At 37.3% G+C, this 21,752-nt stretch overlaps 1 protein-coding gene across 3 annotated transcripts in view; it reads left to right on the top strand.

Annotated features, from left to right (window-relative positions):
* The window catches only part of AP4E1 (adaptor related protein complex 4 subunit epsilon 1), a 66,318-nt gene that overhangs the window by 11,207 nt on the left and 33,359 nt on the right, over positions 1–21,752 (top strand). For 2 of the 3 annotated variants that reach the window (XM_032856494.1, XM_032856492.1), the window contains exons 6-10: positions 8,304–8,463; positions 10,104–10,270; positions 13,213–13,286; positions 20,407–20,529; positions 20,835–20,944. In XM_032856494.1, the coding sequence (XP_032712385.1) occupies positions 8,304–8,463; positions 10,104–10,270; positions 13,213–13,286; positions 20,407–20,529; positions 20,835–20,944 (634 nt within the window). The remainder of the gene's footprint in view (positions 1–8,303; positions 8,464–10,103; positions 10,271–13,212; positions 13,287–20,406; positions 20,530–20,834; positions 20,945–21,752) is intronic. The other variant, XM_032856493.1, reaches the window with a different exon arrangement.

Genomic DNA, 21,752 nt, shown 5'->3' with positions numbered 1-21,752 from the left:
CCAGTTAGACTTTTTGAAACTCTGCTTCTGCCATTACGGCCATACCTAACTCCATGCAGAAGAACATGGGTCAGAGCTGTAGGTAGGCCAGTGGATGTCACAAAGATGATGGTTGGCCTTGACTTTTGAATTTCACCATGCCAGACCTATGGCCTCAATCCAGGTCTCCTGATGTCTTTTTTTTTTTTTAATTTAATTTTATTTTTTATAAACATATATTTTTATCCCCAGGGGTACAGGTCTGTGAATCACTAGGTTTACACACTTCACAGCACTCACCATAGCAAATACCCTCCCCAGTGTCCATAACCCCACCCCCCCTCCCAACCCCCCTCACCCCAGCAACCCTCAGATTGTTTTGTGTGATGAAGAGTCACTTATGGTTTGTCTCCCTCCCAATCCCATCTTGTTTCATTTATTCTTCTCCTACTCCCTTAACCCCCCCTGTTGCATCTCCTCTATGCATCTCCTCAGGGAGATCATATGATAGTTGTCTTTCTCCGATTGACTTATTTCACTAAGCATGATACCCTCTAGTTCCATCCACGTCGTCGCAAATGGCAAGATTTCATTTCTTTTGATGGCTGCATAGTATTCCATTGTGTATATATACCACATCTTCTTTATCCATTCATCTGTTGATGGACATCTAGGTTCTTTCCATAGTTTGGCTATTGTAGACATTGCTGCTATAAACATTCGGGTGCACATGCCCCTTCAGATCACTACATTTATATCTTTAGGGTAAATACCCAGTAGTGCAGTTGCTGGGTCATAGGGTAGTTCTATTTTCAACATTTTGAGGAACCTCCATGCTATTTTCCAGAATGGTTGCACCAGCTTACATTCCCACCAACAGTGTAGGAGGGTTCCCCTTTCTCCGCATCCTCGCCAGCATCTGTCATTTCCTGACTTGTTAATTTTAGCCATTCTGACTGGTGTGAGGTGGTATCTCATTGTGGTTTTGATTTGTATTTCCCTGATGCCGAGTGATGTGGAGCACTTTTTCATGTGTCTGTTGGCCATCTGGATGTCTTCTTTGCAGAAATGTCTGTTCATGTCTTCTGCCCATTTCTTGATTGGATTATTTGTTCTTTGGGGGTTGAGTTTGCTAAGTTCTTTATAGATTCTGGACACTAGCCCTTTATCTGATATGTCGTTTGCAAATATCTTCTCCCATTCTGTCAGTTGTCTTTTGGTTTTGTCAACTGTTTCCTTTGCTGTGCAAAAGCTTTTGATCTTGATAAAATCCCAATAGTTCATTTTTGCCCTTGCTTCCCTTGCCTTTGGCGATGTTCCTAGGAAGATGTTGCTTTGGCTGAGGTCGAAGAGGTTGCTGCCTGTGTTCTTCTCGAGGATTTTGATGGATTCCTTTCTCACATTGAGGTCCTTCATCCATTTTGAGTCTATTTTCGTGTGTGGTGTAAGGAGATGATCCAATTTCATTTTTCTGCATGTGGCCGTCCAATTTTCCCAACACCATTTATTGAAGTGGCTGTCTTTTTTCCATGGGACATTCTTTCCTGCTTTGTCGAAAATTAGTTGACCATAGAGTTTAGGGTCTATTTCTGGGCTCTCTATTCTGTTCCATTGATCTATGTGTCTGTTTTTGTGCCAGTACCATGCTGTCTTGATGATGACAGCTTTGTAATAGAGCTTGAAGTCCAGAATTGTGATGCCACCAACTTTGGCTTTCTTTGTCAATATTCCTTTGGCTATTCGAGGTCTTTTCTGGTTCCATATAAGTTTTAGGATTATTTGCTCCATTTCTTTTGGATGGTACTTTGATAGGAATTGTATTAAATGTGTAGATTGCTTTAGGTAGCATAGACATTTTCACAATATTTATTCTTCCAATCCAGGAGCATGGAACATTTTTCCATTTCTTTGTGTCTTCCTCAATTTCTTTCATGAGTACTTTATAGTTTTCTGTGTATAGATTCTTAGTCTCTTTGGTTAGGTTTATTCCTAGGTATCTTATAGTTTTGGGTGCAATTGTAAATGGGATTGACTCCTTAATTTCTCTTTCTTCTGTCTTGTTGTTGGTGTAGAGAAATGCAACTGGTTTCTGTGCATTGATTTTATATCCTGACACTTTACTGAATTCCTGTACCAGTTCTAGCAGTTTTGGAGTGGAGTCTTTTGGGTTTTCCACATATAGTATCATATCATCTGCGAAGAGTGATAGTTTGACTTCTTCTTTGCCGATCTGGATGCCTTTAATTTCTTTTTGTTGTCTGATTACTGAGGCTAGGACTTCTAGTACTATGTTGAATAGCAGTGGTGATAACGGACATCCCTGCCGTGTTCCTGACCTTAGTGGAAATGCTTTCAGTTTTTCTCCATTGAGAATGATATTTGCGAAGGGTTTTTCATAGATGGCTTTGATAATATTGAGGTATGTGCCCTCTATCCCTACACTTTGAAGAGTTTTGATCAGGAAGGGATGCTGTACTTTGTCAAATGCTTTTTCAGCATCTATGGAGAGTATCATATGGTTCTTGTTCTTTCTTTTATTAATGCGTTGTATCACATTGATTGATTTGCGGGTGTTGAACCAACCTTGCAGCCCTGGAATAAATCCCACTTGGTCGTGGTGAATAATCCTTTTAATGTACTGTTGAATCCTATTGGCTAGTATTTTGGTGAGAATTTTTGCATCTGTGTTCATCAAGGATATTGGTCTGTAGTTCTCTTTTTTGATGGGATCCTTGTCTGGTTTTGGGATCAAGGTGATGCTGGCCTCATAAAATGAGTTTGGAAGTTTTCCTTCCATTTCTATTTTTTGGAACAGTTTCAGGAGAATAGGAATTAGTTCTTCCTTAAATGTTTGGTAGAATTCCCCCGGGAAGCCGTCTGGCCCTGGGCTTTTGTTTGTTTGGAGATTTTTGATGACTGTTTCAATCTCCTTACTGGTTATGGGTCTGTTCAGGCTTTCTATTTCTTCCTGGTTCAGTTGTGGTAGTTTATATGTCTCTAGGAATGCATCTATTTCTTCCAGATTGTCAAATTTGTTGGCATAGAATTGCTCATAATATGTTCTTATGATTGTCTGTATTTCTTTGGTGTTAGTTGTGATCTCTCCTCTTTCATTCATGATTTTACTTATTTGGGTCCTTTCTCTTTTCTTTTTGATAAGTCTGGCCAGGGGTTTATCAATCTTATTAATTCTTTCAAAGAACCAGCTCCTAGTTTCGTTGATTTGTTCTATTGTTTTTTTGGTTTCTATTTCATTGATTTCTGCTCTGATCTTTATGATTTCTCTTCTCCTGCTGGGTTTAGGGTTTCTTTCTTGTTTTTTCTCAAGCTCCTTTAGGTGTAGGGTTAGGTTGTGTACCTGAGACCTTTCTTGTTTCTTGAGAAAGGCTGTACCGCTATATATTTTCCTCTCAGGACTGCCTTTGTTGTGTCCCACAGATTTTGAACCGTTTTGTTTTCATTATCATTGGTTTCCATGAATTTTTTCAATTCTTCTTTAATTTCCTGGTTGACCCATTATTCTTTAGAACGATGCTGTTTAGTCTCCATGTATTTGGGTTCTTCCCAAATTTCCTCTTGTGATTGATTTCTAGCTTTAGAGCATTGTGGTCTGAAAATATGCAGGGAATGATCCCAATCTTTTGATACCGGTTGAGACCTGATTTAGGACCGAGGATGTGATCTCTTCTGGAGAATGTTCCTTGGGCACTAAGAAGAATGTGTATTCTGTTGCTTTGCGATGAAATGTTCTGAATATATCTGTGATCTCCATCTGGTCCAGTGTGTCATTTAAGGCCTTTATTTCCTTGTTGATCTTTTGCTTGGATGATCTGTCCATTTCAGTGAGGGGAGTGTTCAAGTCCCCTAATATTATTGTATGATTGTCGATGTGTTTCTTTGATTTTGTTATTAATTGGTTTATATAGTTGGCTGCTCCCACGTTAGGGGCATAGATATTTAAAATTGTTAGATCTTCTTGTTGGACAGATCCTTTGAGTATGATATAGTGTCCTTCCTCATCTCTTATTATAGTCTTTGGCTTAAGATCTAATTGATCTGATATAAGGATTGCCACTCCTGCTTTCTTCTGATGTCCATTAGCATGGTAAATTCTTTTCCACCCCCTCACTTTAAATCTGAAGGTGTCTTCGGGTTTAAAATGAGTTTCTTGTAGGCAACATATAGATGGGTTTTGTTTTTTTATCCATTCTGATACCCTGTGTCTTTTGATTGGGGCATTTAGCCCATTAACATTCAGGGTAACTATTGAGAGGTATGAATTTAGTGCCATTGTATTGCCTGTAAGGTGACTGTTATTGTATATTGTTTCTGTTCCTTTCTGATCTACTACTTTTAGGCTCTCTCTTTGCTTAGAGGACCCCTTTCAATATTTCCTGTAGAGCCGGTTTGGTGTTTGCAAATTCTTTCAGTTTTTGTTTGTCCTGGAAGCTTTTAATCTCTCCTTCTATTTTCAATGATAGCCTAGCTGGATATAGTATTCTTGGCTGCATGTTTTTCTCGTTTAGTACTCTCAATATATCATGCCAGCTCCTTCTGGCCTGCCAGGTCTCTGTGGATAAGTCTGCTGCCAATCTAATATTTTTAACATTGTATGTTACAGACTTCTTCTCCCGGGCTGCTTTCAGGATTTTCTCTTTGTCACTAAGACTTGTAAATTTTACTATTAGGTGACGGGGTGTGGACCTATTCTTATTGATTTTGAGGGGGGTTCTCTGAACCTCCTGGATTTTGATGCTTGTTCCCTTTGCCATATTGGGGAAATTCTCTCCAATAATTCTCTCCAATATACCTTCTGCTCCCCTCTCTCTTTCTTCTTCTTCTGGAATCCCAATTATTCTAATGTTGTTTCGTCTTATGGTGTCACTTATCTCTCGAATTCTGCCCTCGTGGTCCAGTAGCTGTTTGTCCCTCTTTTGCTCAGCTTCTTTATTCTCTGTCATTTGGTCTTCTATATCGCTAATTCTTTCTTCTGCCTCATTTATCCTAGCAGTGAGAGCCTCCATTTTTGATTGCACCTCATTAATAGCTTTTTTGATTTCAACTTGATTAGATTTTAGTTCTTTTATTTCTCCAGAAAGGGCTTTTATATCTCCCGAGAGGGTTTCTCTAATATCTTCCATGCCTTTTTTGAGCCCGGCTAGAACCTTGAGAATTGTCATTCTGAACTCTAGATCTGACATATTACCAATGTCTGTATTGATTAGGTCCCTAGCCTTTGGTACTGCCTCTTGTTCTTTTTTTTTGTGGTGACTTTTTCCGCCTTGTCATTTTGTCCAGATAAGAGTATATGAAGGAACAAGTGAAATACTAAAAGGGTGGCAACAACCCCAGGGAAATATGCTTTAGCCAAATCAGAAGAGATCCCAAATCGTGAGGGCGGGGAAGGGGATATAAAGAGGTTCAGAAAGAAAAAAAGAAAAAAAACAAAAAACAAAAAAGGAAAAAGAAACAAATAAAAAAAGAAAACCAATAATGAAAAAATATAAAATGGAAAAAATATATATATATATTAGATAAACTAGTTAAAAAACGTTAAAAAAGAAAAGGGTAAAATTTAAAAAAATTTAGCAGAAGAAGAGAAAAAAAAATTGAAAAAGAAAAAAAAATTAAATTAACTGCAAGGCTAAAGAATCATGGGGAGAAAGCCATGAGTTCCGTGCTTTGCTTTCTCCTCCTCTGGAATTCCGCTGTTCTCCTTGGTATTGAAACTGCACTCCTTGGTAGGTGAACTTGGTCCTGGCTGGGTTTCTTGTGGATCTTCTGGGGGAGGGGTCTGTTGTAGTGATTCTCAAGTGTCTTTGCCCCAGGCGGAGTTGCATCACCCCTACCAGGGGCCGGGCTGAGTAATCCGCTCGGGTTTGCTTTCGGGAGCTTTTGTTCCCTGAGCGCTTTCCGTAGAGTTCCGGAGGACGGGAATGAAGATGGCGGCTTCCCAGTCTCCGGCCCAGAGGTGCCGAGAGTCTGGGGCCCCACTCCTCAGTGCGCCCTCAGAGAACAGCGCCCAATTGCTCCTGTCACCCTGGCCTCCGGCCACGCTCTGAGCTGACCGAGCCTGCGAGCCGTTCAAGGTAACCCCGAGCTGAGAGCTCACTCCTCGGCTGTCTCTGTAGCCGGCTTCCCCGTTCTAATACCTGTAAGCTCTGCGACACTCAGACACCCCTGATCCTTCTGTGACCCTGCGGGACCTGAGGCCACGCTGACCCCGCGTGCGCTTCACCCCGGTTAAGCCTCTGGAGCGATGTCCCTCAGCGGAACAGACTTTTAAAAGTCCTGATTTTCTGCTCCGTTGCTCCGCCGCTTGCCGGGAGCCGGCCCCTCCCCCCGCGGTCTACCTTCCCGTCGCTTTGGATTCACTTCTCTGCCAGTCCTACCTTTCAGAAAGTGGTTGATTTTCTGTTTCTAGAATTGCTGTTCTTCTTCTCTTCGATCTCCCGTTGGATTTGTAGGTGTTTGCTATCTTTAGATAAGCTATCTAGCTGATCTCCCGCTACCTGAAGTAGTCTCAGCCGGCTACTTCTCCGCCATCTTGACTCCTCCCTCCTGATGTCTGTTGTTAGTACCACCACAAAGGGCCAGGCTTGCAGATTCCTGAGCCTGTTGAGTGTTTGCATTCCATCATCTCGTTTACTTATTCTCTCTCAGAACTGATATTTGTTAACCCTTAATAGCAGTACATATAATGAGATATAGTTTATAGGCACCATAGTATTAATAATATTGATGGCAAATCTGTTGTTAATCTGCTTTTGCTTTCTCTGGAAAAAGAATTTTCCGTCCTGGCATAGTTTGCCTAGGAAGGTAGTGAGTTGCTTGTTAATGGAAATTAAAAGAAGCTAAATTTGACATTTGTTAGGAATATTCTAAAAGGTATTTTTGAGTGGGACACGTAGGATTGCATTGAATAATCTCAATTTTGAGATTCTATGATTTTAGGTAACAGAAATACTTATTAAGGAACCCTAAAAGTAAATACTTCACTTTTGTGACACTTGCTGCTGTTACGAGCATTGCCAGCATAGCCTGCAAATAAGATATATTTAGAAAGAGGCATGAGTGAGAATAACAAGGGATATACTTCCTTGGAAATTATAATAGAATATAGGATAGTAACTTCTTATTTTGCTTCTTGTGTGCTAGACATTATCTGTTAAAAATTAAGTGTAAGGGGACGCCTGGGTGGCTCAGTTGGTTGGGCGGTTGCCTTCGGCTCAGGTCATGATCCCAGTGTCCTGGGATCGAGTCCCACATCGGGCTCCTTGCTCAGCAGGGAACCTGCTTCTCCCTCTGCCTCTGCCTGCCTCTCTGTCTGCCTGTGCTCGCTTGCTCTCTCCTTCTGTCCCTGACAAATAAATAAATAAGATCTTTAAAAAAAAAAAATTAAGTGTAGGATTAGTATATACTTTCCTTTTCATTTTTTTTTTTAAGGTTTTACTTATTTGAGAAAGAGTGTAAGGAAGAGCAGGAAGAGGGTGGGGGGGATAGGCTCCCACTGAGCAGAGAGCCCAATGTGGGGCTTCATCCCAGGACCCCAAGATTATGACCTAAGCTGAAGGCAGACGCTCAACCCACTGAGCCACCCAGGTGTTCCTGCTTTCCTCTTCATTGTAATGACATTTTTGAAACATGAGTTGGGCAAGGGGAAGAGTAACATCTTTTAATGTGAGTCTCCCTTTCTGCTGCCCTGCCTCCCTAAAGTATTTGGAATATGCTTGCCCATGGTACAAAAAAAAATAATAGAAAGTAAAATATTAATGAGATTTCCAATATTAATAAAGAAACTGTTTAATATTAGTAGACAGAACTACCTTTATAAGTTAGAATTGTTGATTCTTTCCCAATTTCTAGAGAGAGGGCATTCAAAAATGGAATTAGGGAATTAAAGAGTTTATTCATATTGGGGAGGATATGAGTTATGGTGAGTGCTGTGAAATGTGTAAGCCTGATGATTCACAGACCTGTACCCCTGGGGCAGATAATACATTATATGTTAAAGAAAAAAAGTTTGTTTATTTTCCTTGTTTGTTCTGGTTTCAAAAATAATAAATGCATGCTTGTTACCAAAAATTATGTAACTACAGAAATGTATAACATGGGTGTTTAGTCTCTTGAGCTCTTACCTCCTGGAGATAACCGCTTTTTATAGTTTAGTGGATTAGAATAAAGAAATGAACAAAAATGAGTAATTCTTTCTTTTTTAGATTAAGGTAATAGCTGCTATCTTGGAATCATTTCATCTACAGTCTTTTCAAACTAAATGCCTGACAAGTCAGATGGTTTGTTTAGATTTTATTTTTTATCTTTAGGGAGATTATACGAAGAAAAGCTGTTCTGGCATTATATAAATTCTATCTCATTGCTCCTAATCAAGTACAGCATATTCACATTAAGTTTCGGAAAGCACTTTGTGACAGAGATGTTGGGGTCATGGCTGCTTCTTTGCACATATACTTTAGGATGATTAAGGTAAGTTGGAAATTTCAGGAGATACTGAGCAGTTGCTATTAGAAAAAGGTAGTTATGAAAAAAAATGTAATTACAGAATTAAAAGGAAACTCAGATTTTTCAGTAAAATGCTGAATTAACATTTCACGTTTTTATTACTGACTTTTTAATAGTAATTTTTGCAAGTTGTTTGATAGCATGAGTTGTAGGCACATTACAGAGTTTGTTTTTTAAATGACTAAGTTTTTTGAGTTACTAAAGACACATGGAAAAATGGTAGTTATAGGAGGTGATTGAAATATCCATATTTGTTGTTTTTCAAGCAGTGACTTTCTTTTAAATTAAATAATTTATATATCAGAGAGAGAGAGCACGAGCAGGGGGAAGGACAGAGGGAGGAGGAGAAGCAGACACCTTGGTGGGCGTGGAGCCCTACTCGGGGCCTGGTGTGTGGGGCCAGATTCTTGGACTCCTAGATTGTGACCTGAACTGAAGTCAGACACTTAACCAACTGAGCCACCCAGGTGCCCAAAGCAGTGACTTTCTTTCATACAACTTCATGAGATGTTTAATGAGCTTCTAGAAATAAGGAGAGTCAGTGGGGGTTGTGCAAGGTATATAGACTACAGTGTTGACTCCTTACATTCATACTGTGTCGGATGTTAAAGGAATGTTGAATGGTATGGTAAAATTTTCTAAATGGTGATATAGATTTATACTAATTCAGCCTCAGTCTATTGCCTGAAAACCTTTGTATGTTTTATGTATATGTGAGAGACTCGATGACTATTATAAAACAAAATGGCATATTTATTTAATTCAGTTTACAGTTACAGATTTGAAGATTGTGTTCATTTTTATGCATTGTGCTCCAAAGTAGATTGGTATAAAATAGATATTTGATGTTAAATCTTATTTTTCCTCTAATGTTTACTAAACTTTGAAAGAGCTATTATTCCCCTTCCAAAAAGGTGTCCTTGATCATGAGATTAAAAACTACAATGAAGAATCTGATGTTTACTTTGAGGAATGTGTATGTAATTTCCCCAGTTCAAGAGATTAGTCAGATAGATAATCAAAGCACACTCATTCAGAAACACAGGTATGTTTAAATACTGTAGGATTAATTAATTTTTAAAAGGCAGATGCACTGATTCTGGGAGGTTTGAATGTTTGAGTAGACCTGACTCTGTGTGCTCTTCCACCCAGAACACAGATCGTTTACATGAGAAGTCTTTTGCAAACAAAGTTCAGAGATTGCAAACAGGCCTTGATCTTCATCAAAAGTAGAAATAATGCCCCTTATCAGTGTGCCTTTCATTCCCCTTTTTGATTTAATTGCTGATATTGGCTAGTAAAATTTCTATATAAGATATAATTGTAAGAAATTATGAAATGTGATTAAGACTGTGTGGGTACAAGTAGCTATTGGTGGACGTTTTTTGGGGAATGATTCAGATTTGGAACAGGTAGCTAGAGCAGTTTCATCAAAGAGGAAATCTAATTAGATTAGAGTACTGTTTCATTAAATGTGCACCTGAAATTTCTAAGTGAACATATAGGTATAATCTAAGTTAGATTCTGTATGGCATTTCAACCAGGTCTATTTTATATTTGATAAGACATAACAGAACATTTTTTGTTTTGTTTTTTGGATATAGGAGAATTCATCTGGATATAAAGACTTGACGGGGAGTTTTGTAACAATATTGAAGCAAGTAGTTGGAGGAAAGCTCCCAGTAGATTTCAATTACCACAGTGTGCCAGCACCATGGTTACAAATCCAGCTTTTGCGAATACTAGGACTTCTAGGAAAAGATGATCAAAGGTAAACTGTTCTAAGTAAACTTGATACCTTGATAGCCTGTCATCTAGAAGTTTCATAAATCAGATTCTCCCAATGTTTAATAAACCACCGTAGGAAGGACATAACAGGTTGCTAGGATAGGATAATCCTGGCTCTCTGCTTATCTAAATCCTGCTCATAGAGAAAGGGACCTCTGAGGCTCCATATCTTTCATGAAGCCTTCTTAATCATTCTAGTTTAGGGATTGGGAAACTTTCTGTAAAGGGCCAGACAATAAATATTTTAAGCTTTGTGGGCTGTATGTTGTCTCTTGCAGCCATTCAAGCCTCTTACTGTAGAACTCAAAAGGACAATCCATAAATGAATGAACGTTGCTGTGTTCCAAAAAAATTTATGGATGTTAAACTTGAATTTCATATAATCTTTATGTATTGTGAAATATTCTTTTGATCTTCCCTCCCCCCCAGCTAATCATCTAAAAATGTGAAAACTGTACAAAAACAAACATCCAGCCAGGATAGGCCTGCAGACTTTAGTTTGCTGACTCTTGCTCTGGTTGGATGTGAGTGCTTCATTTTAATTCATTTGTCTAAGTTACTCTTTTTATTTTTTTACTCTTTTTTTTTAAATATAATTTTTATGGGTGTCTTTTCAATGATATATATTTTGTGTAACTTTTTATTTTGCCATAGTTTTCAAACTTACAGAAAAGTTCCAAGAACAGTACAAGAAGCTTCGTTAAACCATTTTCCTAGAGACATCAATTATTTGCATTTGTGTTATTTTTCTTTCTCACTCTCTATATATTTGTGTGTGCACACATATTTTAAAATTTTTTTCCTGAACTGTTCAAGAGCAAGCCCAACTAAATTTTAGTTCCTTTGAGAGCAAGGACCATGGCTTGAGTCCTTAATGTGTTTCTTAAGAAAATATTTGCTAAAAAGAATTTTGCTAATCGGTGTTTTGACTTTATGAGAGATGGTTCTCCTTTGTGCATTTGGGTACCTTCTAATTCTTTAGCCTGTCTTTACAAAGGGATTGTCTTCTAGGCTCTTGCTCCTCCTAGTGCCTTGTCAGTGTCATGTCAGTTTGCATTTCCCTGGAGCTCCTAATGAGAGCTAATTGGACTGTATCACTCCTGGTATTGCTATGTTACTTTTTCTGTGTTTCTGAATCTCAATTCCTGATGAAACCTAAGTAAAAAAACTGGAGGTGATGGGAGTAGATATGCACATTACAAATGTTTGTCCTAATTTTATTTTATATAATCCAGCCTCTCCTATTGTGTAGCTCTAGTTGGAGTTCACTAGAATTCTGTTTTAAAATCATGAATTTCATGGTAATGCAACCAGACCTTACGGTCTAAAAAGATCCAGTGACTTTGGAGGCATTTAGTGAATTTACTAAATTCATTAACTCATTATTTTTCTTACTTCCTTTATGGATGAATTTAGGGAATATGTACAAAGTTACAAAGCATATGTACAAAGAGAGTACTTACCTCCAGAGAGCTCAGTTGAATAGAATTAGGCCCAATGAAATGAATAAAGAGGGGAACTCTTATGATGTTGTGGAACATTAGAATATTTTCTCCTTTTTTGTCCCAACTCTGACATTTTCTGTTAACACAAATCTTGTATTTCTTATACCATGCTTAGCTCAGTGTGGCAAGTAAAAATGTTATTTTATAACAGGATTCCAGTATATTTAATTGAAAGAGCTAATTTACTGGAAAAGTCTTTTTATATTTATATTCTTTTGTCTGTTTGAATATTTTCTTTTGTTTTATAGCATTCTTTGTCTTAGGGTATTAATGTTGCTTGATCATGTCTGCAGATGTTCCACATTTTCATGTGGTTAATTATGACTCTTATGCCAGACATTGGCTTTTAAAATATAGAAGACTAGACTGTAATCTAGGTGTAGTATTACCAAATTTGGGGTCGGGGGGAGGGTTGTAATGTCTGCCTTGTGGTTACTGTCTGGAAAAAGTGCTTACACAATAAAATGAGGGATTTTAGAATATGGTTCTGGATTCCCACTGGGTAGTTACACTTTAGTCAAGACAGAATAAAAGCACATGCACTTCATATTAAATTTTATAACTGTATATTTGGAAAAAAGAAATTTTCTGAAAAAGGTGTAACATACATCACAAGTTATTTGTGTTGCCTCACATTATTTTGATCTCTTTGTTTTACAGTGTAGTTTCTCTGCAAGACTACTCTGTGTATTGTTTGTGATGTAGTGTTTTTTTTTTTTTTTTTTTTCTGTTACTGCTTTTTGAATCTGAAACAGAAATGCCAGTTGAGAAGCCATAGTTTCACACTGACCTCTTGGAGAAGACTTTTCTAGGTTGGGAGGCAGAGTGCTGTACAAAGCACTGCATTTTCTTATAGTATCTACCTCAGCCCAGTTATTGTAATTGTAATCAGTAACCACAAAGATACAGGAATGATAGAAACCCATTTCACAAGATGTGATCTCTTTATATTTAATGTAAATGAAAGTTGAAATTTTTTTTCCAGAGAACCTGGTGCTATTCAAAGAAAGACTAGTATTTGAATATTTTTTGAAGACTATGTGGTTACCATCTGGAATAATCTGGATATGCGAGATTTTACAGTAGTAATTTGAAACAGGTAGCATATTTTACTATAAGTAAAATTATGAAGATATTCAAACAGAAGCCTGATTTATAGACTAGGTACAGGTAGAGGAAAGAGTTGATTAACTTTAGATATCTCTCCATTGACTAGTTAGCTTTGATAAAGCAGGAAATTAAACTCATGAAAAAGAACAAATGGAATCTTAAAGAAGTGAAGTTCTATTAAGTTCATAAAATGAATTTCTTTCACTTCTTTTCTGTAGATCCTCAGTTTTAAAGAGAGAGAAGTTTGAAAAACTGTTTTATTGAGTTATAATACTATAATTCTACTGCAAATAAAATATCTTTTAAACAGGACAAGTGAATTAATGTATGATGTTCTTGATGAATCCTTACGAAGAGCCGAGTTAAATCACAATGTCACATATGGTAGGTAACATATGTAAATGCTACTCTAATGATTAACAGTGTTTTCCAGGAGTGTAACAAAATGTGTGTTAGAATACTATAAATTCCAAAAGAATTGTATATGTTAATTTTTAAAATGATTCTTTGGGTTATTATTTTTCAGTGCAAGCCTTAGATAACTAATAGAAATAATTTGAAATTATGGCATTGTTTAAAATGTTGACCTAAATTCATTATTAAAGTTATCTTTCTCTTTTCTAATTATTTCATTTTTTAAGAGAAATTGTTTTTATATTGAAAGTATTCACTAAACATCTAATTGACTGTAAGTGTAACCCAGTAGGTCTGTTCCATACTTAGGAAGACAGATCTCAAATAAATCAGTCAACTGGTCATCAAATATTGCTTAAATTTCTGTTTCTTGTCAGGCCCTGTGCAAAGTGCTTAGAATACAGTTGTGGATAAAATAGTATTATCATTGACCTCACAGACTAGATGGAAAAAGACAGGTGATATAAATGTTACAAAGGAGAATTATAGGGTGCTGTAGCAGCTAGCTGTAAGTGAGAGGAGGAACAGGAAGATTTTTCTGGAAAAATGATATTTAAGAAGACAACTGAAGGAAGAGAAGGGTATAGACAAAGACGTATAACATATATATATATATATATGCAATAATAATATTTATATATGTGTTGTATACAGTTTTATAAAGTAGTTTAATGATACGAGATGAGCAATTTGGGGGTAGAGAACTTAGGAAAGTAACCAAAAAATTTCCACTCTTAATAGCCAGAGGGAGGAACTTTAGTTCTTTATTGATTACTTTGAAAAAGCTCAGTAAAGAAATTGGGGTATTTGGAAGTATTCAGAAGCAAAATAAAACAGTTTGAATTTTGCATGCTCTGGAGAAGACCAGTAAAGAGACATTGAGAGAGTAACTCAAATGAGAAGTCATTTCTTAATCTAATAAAATCTAGTAAAATACTGTGAAGTAGGGGTGGAAGACCATTACTTGTTCTTCAAGACAGTGGTAAACTGTGGATCTTTAAAGACAATGATTGTAGAAACGTAGAATTGACTAGGGGGCAGAAATTGCACTAGTTTAACTGTAAGAAAAGTGCTTGACAAAGATGGAGTAGGAATAAGGAGAAAGGATTGCAGTATAAGACTAGTACAGGGATGATAATGCACATAAGGAATTGAGATGGTAAATTTTGAAGGATAGATTTATGTTTTGCACATATAAATGGTAATTAAGGCAATAAAAGTGGTTTATTCATTTTTTCAACCAGCATTTATTGAAGGCTTACAGAACAAAAACTTGATCTGTAAACCAGGTACAGATTGAGGAAAGAGTTGATTTATTTCTCCATGCTGAGTCTGGGAGATTAAAGGAAAAAGAGGTAGATACAGTCCCTACCCTTAGGAGTGTATAGCATAATGATCAGTTGGTATTATCTAGGATCCTGCTATGTAATGAGAAGAGTCAGGCCAGAGGTAAGGATGAACCTTGCTGGCACAGGTGGTTTGGCTAGGAACTGTCAGAAGCTCTAGAGAAGTGCCAGAGTCTTTGCAGGCAGCCAAGTTAAAATGTTTTGCTTGAGATATAATTAGCATGTAGGGTAAGAATTTAAAAGGATCTACTTTTCTTTTTCTTACAGAAGGTTTTTTGTTTTGGGATTTTTTTTTTTTTTTTTTTTTGGTTTTTTTTTTTTTGGGTTTTTTTTTTTTTTTTTTTTTTGGTAATTGACATTTCAGCTTTAATTTTATTTTCTTGAATAGGTAATATATGCACATGGTTCAAAATTCAAAAGGTACACAAAGGTATACAGTGAACAGTAAGTGCTCCTTTGACCCTTACTACTCACCACCCAGTTCCCCTTTTTGGATCTAGCCATTGTTACCCATTCCTTTGATTTGGAGAATGCTGTATACCTGAGGGAATATTTTTTAATGTTCTCCACTAGGGCACCTTTCCTTTATTAAGATTTCTGGGACCAAAACCAACAGTTTGTTTCTTTGTAGGCTGTCAGTCCAGTGTTCACCTTGCCATGGAAACCTTATAGTTTCTTTTATTTATTTCCTTTATTAATCTTTCCATTGTTAGGCCCCCTCCTTTTTTGTATTGATATGGTTTATAACTTACAGTGATTTTATCAATGGTAGACTGTTCTTTAGTAGTGCTAACATAAATATTTTTTTGCTTAAGGATGTGGATTTTAAATTATGAACTTCATAAGAGAAGAAACTGTGTCTATCCCAGGATCTGGTACTAGATTAATCAATGAGTAATATATTTTATTGAATTAAAGGAAAAGAAGATTACTTTTTATCAGTTATCTGATTGAATTTTAGTCTTTATACTTTCTAAACCATATTTTTATGACAGTTCCATTATTATAACTTACCTTACTGTTAAATTAAGATATAAGTCACATCAAAGACATTTATTGACTACTGTTATGTACCAGGCATTGTACAAAGTGATATAGAGCATATGAGGAAGTGTAAAATACAATCTTTGCCTTCAAGGAATTTACAATATAATGGAAGAAATAGCTTATTTATGAAAGCATAATACCAATATAAGGTAGAATGCTATGTGGTGGGGGGTGGTGCAGGGAATAACCAGAGGTGGTAGAGATCACTGTGGGCCTGAGAACACACATAAGGATTTATTGATGTAATGGGGCCCTGAAAGGTAGGGAGGATTCAGATAGCCAGAAGGGGGTCTAGGCAGAGGGAACATGAGAGAGGGTGCAGAAGTGGGGATGTGTAAAACTGTTTCAGAGAATATTGACTTACCAGCAGCCTGCATGGACAGTTCGAAGTGGGAGCAGTGGAAAGGCCATGTTGCAGAGGTCCTCTCAGGGGAGCCATATGAGTTTGGACTTTCAACTGTATAAATCCAGAGATACGGGAGTTTGGTACGCAAGGTACTGATGAGAGTAACATTTTTAGTAAGTTATTTAATAAATTGGGAGAATTATATAAAATGGAGTACAAGGAACAGACCATCAAAAGTAGATAGAAGTTCATTTCCCTGTTTTTCCCACTTAGTGCGTATTATTTGTAAATTTAACATCTGACTCTGAAAGATAGAGAAATGAAGGTAGACTGGTTAGAGACCTTGGGATGCAAGAAACAATACCATAGTGAGTACCCTGTGTTTTCTTTTTGCCTCAGTCCCAAGACTGGGTACTGGAGAGCCAGCATGCTGGAAATTCTGACAGACAAAAATGCCCCAAGAAAAAAGCCTGCTGTCTAGCCAAAGGAAAGATAAGAAAAAGGCAAAATAGCAAGATAGAAAACTTTTAGACAGTGGTCTTGCATTCCAGCCAAGCATCACAAAGAACAAACTGTGTCATGGCAGAAAAGACTAAGTGGGAAGCCAGGAATTCCACCACACCAGGTGTAACCAGCTTCCCAACCCTCCCCTGAACTTGTGGTGGAGAAGCCCAAGAGAAGAGCCAGAATTTCATCTGTGCCAGGTGTTGCCAGGTGCAACCCTCCCTTGCACTGTCAGTGGAGATGATGTGGGGAGCCTGGATTTAGTTAGAAATAGGGGGTTAACGAAGTACCTGTCCTCTCTTTGCTGGGGTGGTGTTAGAAGAAGCCTGATGGAGAGTTGGAGCCTTCATCACTGGTCAGGCATGCTCAGGCCACTGTCGGTGGTGGCCACGTAGGGAGTACTTAGGAAGTAATGCCCCTTTCTTTCCCAGGCAGGATAGTATCAGCAGATGTTCCTGTCCCCCACCACTTTGTCCAGAACAAGGAACCCTTGCTTCTCCAAGTGTCAAAGTAGGCAGAGTGGAGAACCTGGGCTTCCACCTCCATTGGTGGTACCCACATCTCCCTGCCAGAGTGGGGTCAGTAGATAGAGACTTACTTCATATGAAATTAAAGTCTAGTCTGAAGGATATGGTATCAGTGGAACTTTGAATTTTTTGCGTAATCCAGCCCAAAATACCTATGATAAAATTAGAGTATCATAAATGTTAGAATGTTATTAATTTTTAATTTGATAATCTTTACTTGATATTTGGTTTGGATCTGGGTTGCTCTGGAAGAGAAAACAAAACTTCGCATTGTGTTTTTATGTTTAGAAATCCTCAGAAGCACTTTTTTGAAACCACTGTAGAGGGGAGCCAGGAGGGTGGCTGCTATTTTATTTTACGGACTTATACTCAGATTTTTGTGGAGTTGAGGAATAGAGTAATTTAGCTCCAGTGGAAAAATAATCTAAAAACCTGTTAAATTCTTTTTCAGCTCATTTATGCCTAAGTTGACTAATAAATGCAATTTTTTTTTTAAAGATTTTATTCATTTTTTTGACAGAGATCACAAGTAGGCAGAGAGGCAGGCAGAGAGAGAGAGGGAAGCAGGCTCCCCGCTGAGCAGAGAGCCCGATGCGGGACTCGATCCCAGGACCCTGAGACCATGACCTGAGCCGAAAGCAGCGGCTTAACCCACTGAGCCACCCAGGCGCCCCATAAATGCAATTTTTTAACTATTAATTTTACCTGTACTAGCTTTCCAGAAATTTTATAAGCATCTAAATAAGTTTAGATTTTAGGTGAGTAATGAGAAGTTTTTGTAGTAACACAATCTGATAGCAGCAGAGTTTTGAATGGCAGGAATCTGTAAAGGAAACCATGTCAGTTACAATAGAAAATGGAGCATCTTTTTTTCAAAGATTTTTATTTACTTATTTGAGAGAGAGTGAGAGCGCATGAGTGGAGGGGAGGGGTAGATGGAGAGGGAGAAATAGGCTTTCTGCTGAGCAGGGAGCCTGATGCGGGACTCAGTCCCAGGACCGAGGGATCGTGACCTGACCCGAAGGCAGATGGTTAACCGACTAAGCCACCCAGGTGCACCAGCAAAGCATTATTATTATTATTATTATTTTTGCGAAGCATTATTATTATTTTTTAAAGATTTTATTTATTTATTAGAGAGAGAGAGAGAGAGATCACAAAGGCAGAGAGGCAGGCAGATAGAGGGGAGGCAGGCTCCCTACTGAGCAGAGAGCCTGATACGGGGCTGAATCCCAGGACCCTGAGATCATGACCTGAGCCGAAGGCAGAGGCTCAACACACTGAGTCATCCAAGCACCCCTGCAAAACATTATTTTTAGTCTTACTTAGGACTGGCTGGTTAGTTAAGGGCTTGGTAAACTTTTTCTAAAGAGGGGCCAGATAGTAAATATTTTAGGCTTTGTATATAACATAGGTTTCTGTCATAAATTCTCCTTTTTTTTGTTTTTTTCACAACTTTAATTTTTAACATTTATTTTTATTTTTTTTAAAGATTTTTATTTTAGAGCAAGAGAGAGAATATGAGCAGGAGGGAGGAGTGAGGAGCAGAGTGGGAGGAAAGGGAGGGAGAAAGAATCTCAAGCCAACTCTCCACTTAGCGGGGAGCTCAGCGTGGGGCTCAGTCTCAAGACCCTGAGATCATGACCTGAGCCAAAACAGAGTCAGATGCCCAACTGACTGAGTCACATAGGTACCCCTTTTTCACCATGTTTAAAAAATGTAGCTGTATACCTGAAACTAACATGCTATATGTTGATTATATCTCAATTAAAAAAAATGTGAAAATCAGTCCACAGGCTTGCAAAAGTAGGCCAAGGGCTGGATTTAGTATTGGTTTATCCATTCCTGCCTTAGTAGGTTAGTCACTTGACCAAGCCTCTCTTTGTTTAGTTCACTAAGTCATAACGTCTACTGTTTTCATAGCACAGAGTGAGGACATTTTACAGCACAACATCTGAATATACAGAGTATCTTTTTTGGTTGATTTTTAAAATTTTTTAAAAAGATTTTATTTATTTTGAGAGAGCACAAGTAGACAGAGTGACAGGCCGAGGGAGAGGGAGAAGGATATGGTATCAGTGGCACTTTGATGAGGGGCTCAGTCCCAGGACCCCGGGATCAAGACCTAAGCCGAAGGCAGCCGCTTAACTGACTGAGCCACCCAGGCACCCCTCTTTTTAGGTTAAATTAACTTACTTTGTAGGTTTTCCTTTAAAGTCCTTTCCCTTCTTAAAGAGAACTTTATACTTCTGGTTTCTTTTCTCTCTTTCTTTCTCTGTAGAAGGGGTTCATATAAAGCTTTTCATACAAAATTTAGATTTGAATCAATTGATGGGCAACTTAGCAGTGTAAGACATAGCTAGCTGAATATTCAAGATCTGTCTTATACACACAAAAAGTATCTGATTGTTTTGTTTTAGGCTTTTGGAACTAGAGAAGAAACGATCCTATCAAGGACACTTGGATGTGCTTCGGCTTGTAGTAGAACTGTTGAGTTTGCTGAGTCTGTGTCACTTTCTCATTACTGTGATTCCACAGCACATGCAGGATGTATTGATACTTCACTGGTTCTCTACTGTGGTGAACCTCTAGCTCCTTGACTTAGGCTCTTCAAAAGAGCTTGAAAAACATTTTAGTGTCTACTTTGATCATCTGTCATATTTATCAGATGTTTAACTACATTAGAAAATCAAATTTGAACACTACCAAGATGTTCAGTTGATGGTTTGAGGTTCTTTGAGGTTGCCTTTAAAGAACTGACTTGAGAATTTTTATGAAGTGGTCCTACTTTGAAGCAAATGCTAGAACATTCTAAAATGATTGTATTAAAATAAACTACATATATTGTTTATTTGTGTGAGTGGTAGGAATTGCCTGAGAACAAATTATTTTAAAACACTGAAAGAGTGTTGGAAATATATGTTTATATAGAAACAATGAATATATTACCTATGTGTCCATTAGAATGTGAGCTCCTTAAGGGCAGGGGTGTTTGTCTTTTTTCCATGGCTGTGTCCATCCTATGACAACAATGCCTGGCACATAGGAGGTGTTCAGTAAATACTTGTTGCATGAATGAATTCATCATTTTTATCTATTAATAGGTAATTCTCTTTAGAGTGTGCTGTGGTAGCATAATCCTAATAACTGTGTAAGCCTGAAAACCACAAAGTTCCTATCTTTGAAAATTTTCCATAAGTAAGATTTTTTTTACTAAAACTGACCTTTTAATTCATTTGATTTGCTGTGAGTTCTATATAAGCATGTTCTTTTACTATGCCTTAACATGATCCCTGATATTTTATATTTTCTTTCTCTAGCTATTCTGTTTGAATGTGTACATACAGTTTATTCTATTTATCCTAAATCAGAATTACTTGAGAAGGCTGCCAAGTGCATTGGAAAATTTGTTCTGTCACCTAAAATAAATCTCAAATATTTAGGTAAGATGATTAGATAATTTTTTATAAAAAAGATTTTACTTATTTATTTTAGAGAGAGAACACGCACGCATGCACGCATGCATCAAAGGGGAGGTGGAGAGCAAAGGGAGAGAGAATCTCAAGCAGATTCCCTGCTGAGGGTGGAGCTCGACACAGGGCTCGATCTCATGACCCTGAGATCATGACTGAACCACGCAGGTGCTCCAAGATGATTAAATAATTCTGACAGAAATTACAAAGAGGGCTCTTGAAATTTGCTAGGTATTTGTTTCCAGTCAATTGTATAATGTAATCTTTGTTTCTAGGACTGAAGGCTCTTACCTATGTTATCCAACAGGATCCCACTCTGGCTCTTCAGCACCAGATGACAATAATTGAATGCTTAGACCATCCAGATCCCATTATTAAAAGAGAGGTAAACTGGTATTTTGAATAGTGTATGCAAAGTGTTAGAACTTTTAAACTTTTTTTTGGTATATGGAGAGAATAAAATAGTGGGCAGTGTGTGTGTGTGTGTGTGTGGTGTATTTTAACTTTTGAGTATATTTTATTCTAAAATTTAAGGAGCTTTTCTAAAAAGTCCTTTTGTCAGTATCCTCATAAATGGATTTAAACTATGAGCCAGAGGAATTAGGTTCAGTTACCTGTATGGCTTCATTAATATCTTTTTGGTCGAAGAGAAAAACTAAATTCTATTTCCAGGTCTTTCTGTTAATACAATTTAAGGTGTAATTTATGGCTATTAATATTTTTTCATATTCTCCTTAATATCTGTAAAGTGGGCTAATGAATTCTCTATTAAATATGTAGGACTATTGAGAAAATTAATAAAGATATACCAAAATTATTTGAACTGCTTGGAAGGAAAGGTGTATAATTTACTTAATTTGTTTCAACTTTTTCCTTTTGTAAGCTACCTTCAGTGTCCACTTAAGTGTCTGTATAAGTATTTCTGTTAATTTTCATTAAAGAAATCAGTTTGTACCTTCATTTAAAATGGTTATGTGGGAACTATGAGTGTTTGTTTTTATTTTTTATTTAAAAATAATTTATTGAACATCTAAATTACTTAAAAGCAGTGAGTTAAAAAAGTTTATTGAAAGAACACTATTTCATTAAGCAATTGCAATTTTAAAATATAAGATTATACATTCTGAATTTTAAAAGGTGCTGATCCTGAAAAAAAATATTTCTGAGAAATTGTCATCTACATATATATATAT

Source organism: Lontra canadensis, unplaced genomic scaffold (genome assembly GCF_010015895.1).
Source record: "Lontra canadensis isolate GAN:19392208 unplaced genomic scaffold, GSC_riverotter_1.0 scaffold12, whole genome shotgun sequence".
Classification (NCBI taxonomy): Eukaryota; Metazoa; Chordata; class Mammalia; order Carnivora; family Mustelidae; genus Lontra; species Lontra canadensis.
The sequence above is the reverse complement of the archived record's forward strand: the minus strand, read 5'-3'. Positions and strand labels throughout refer to the sequence as shown.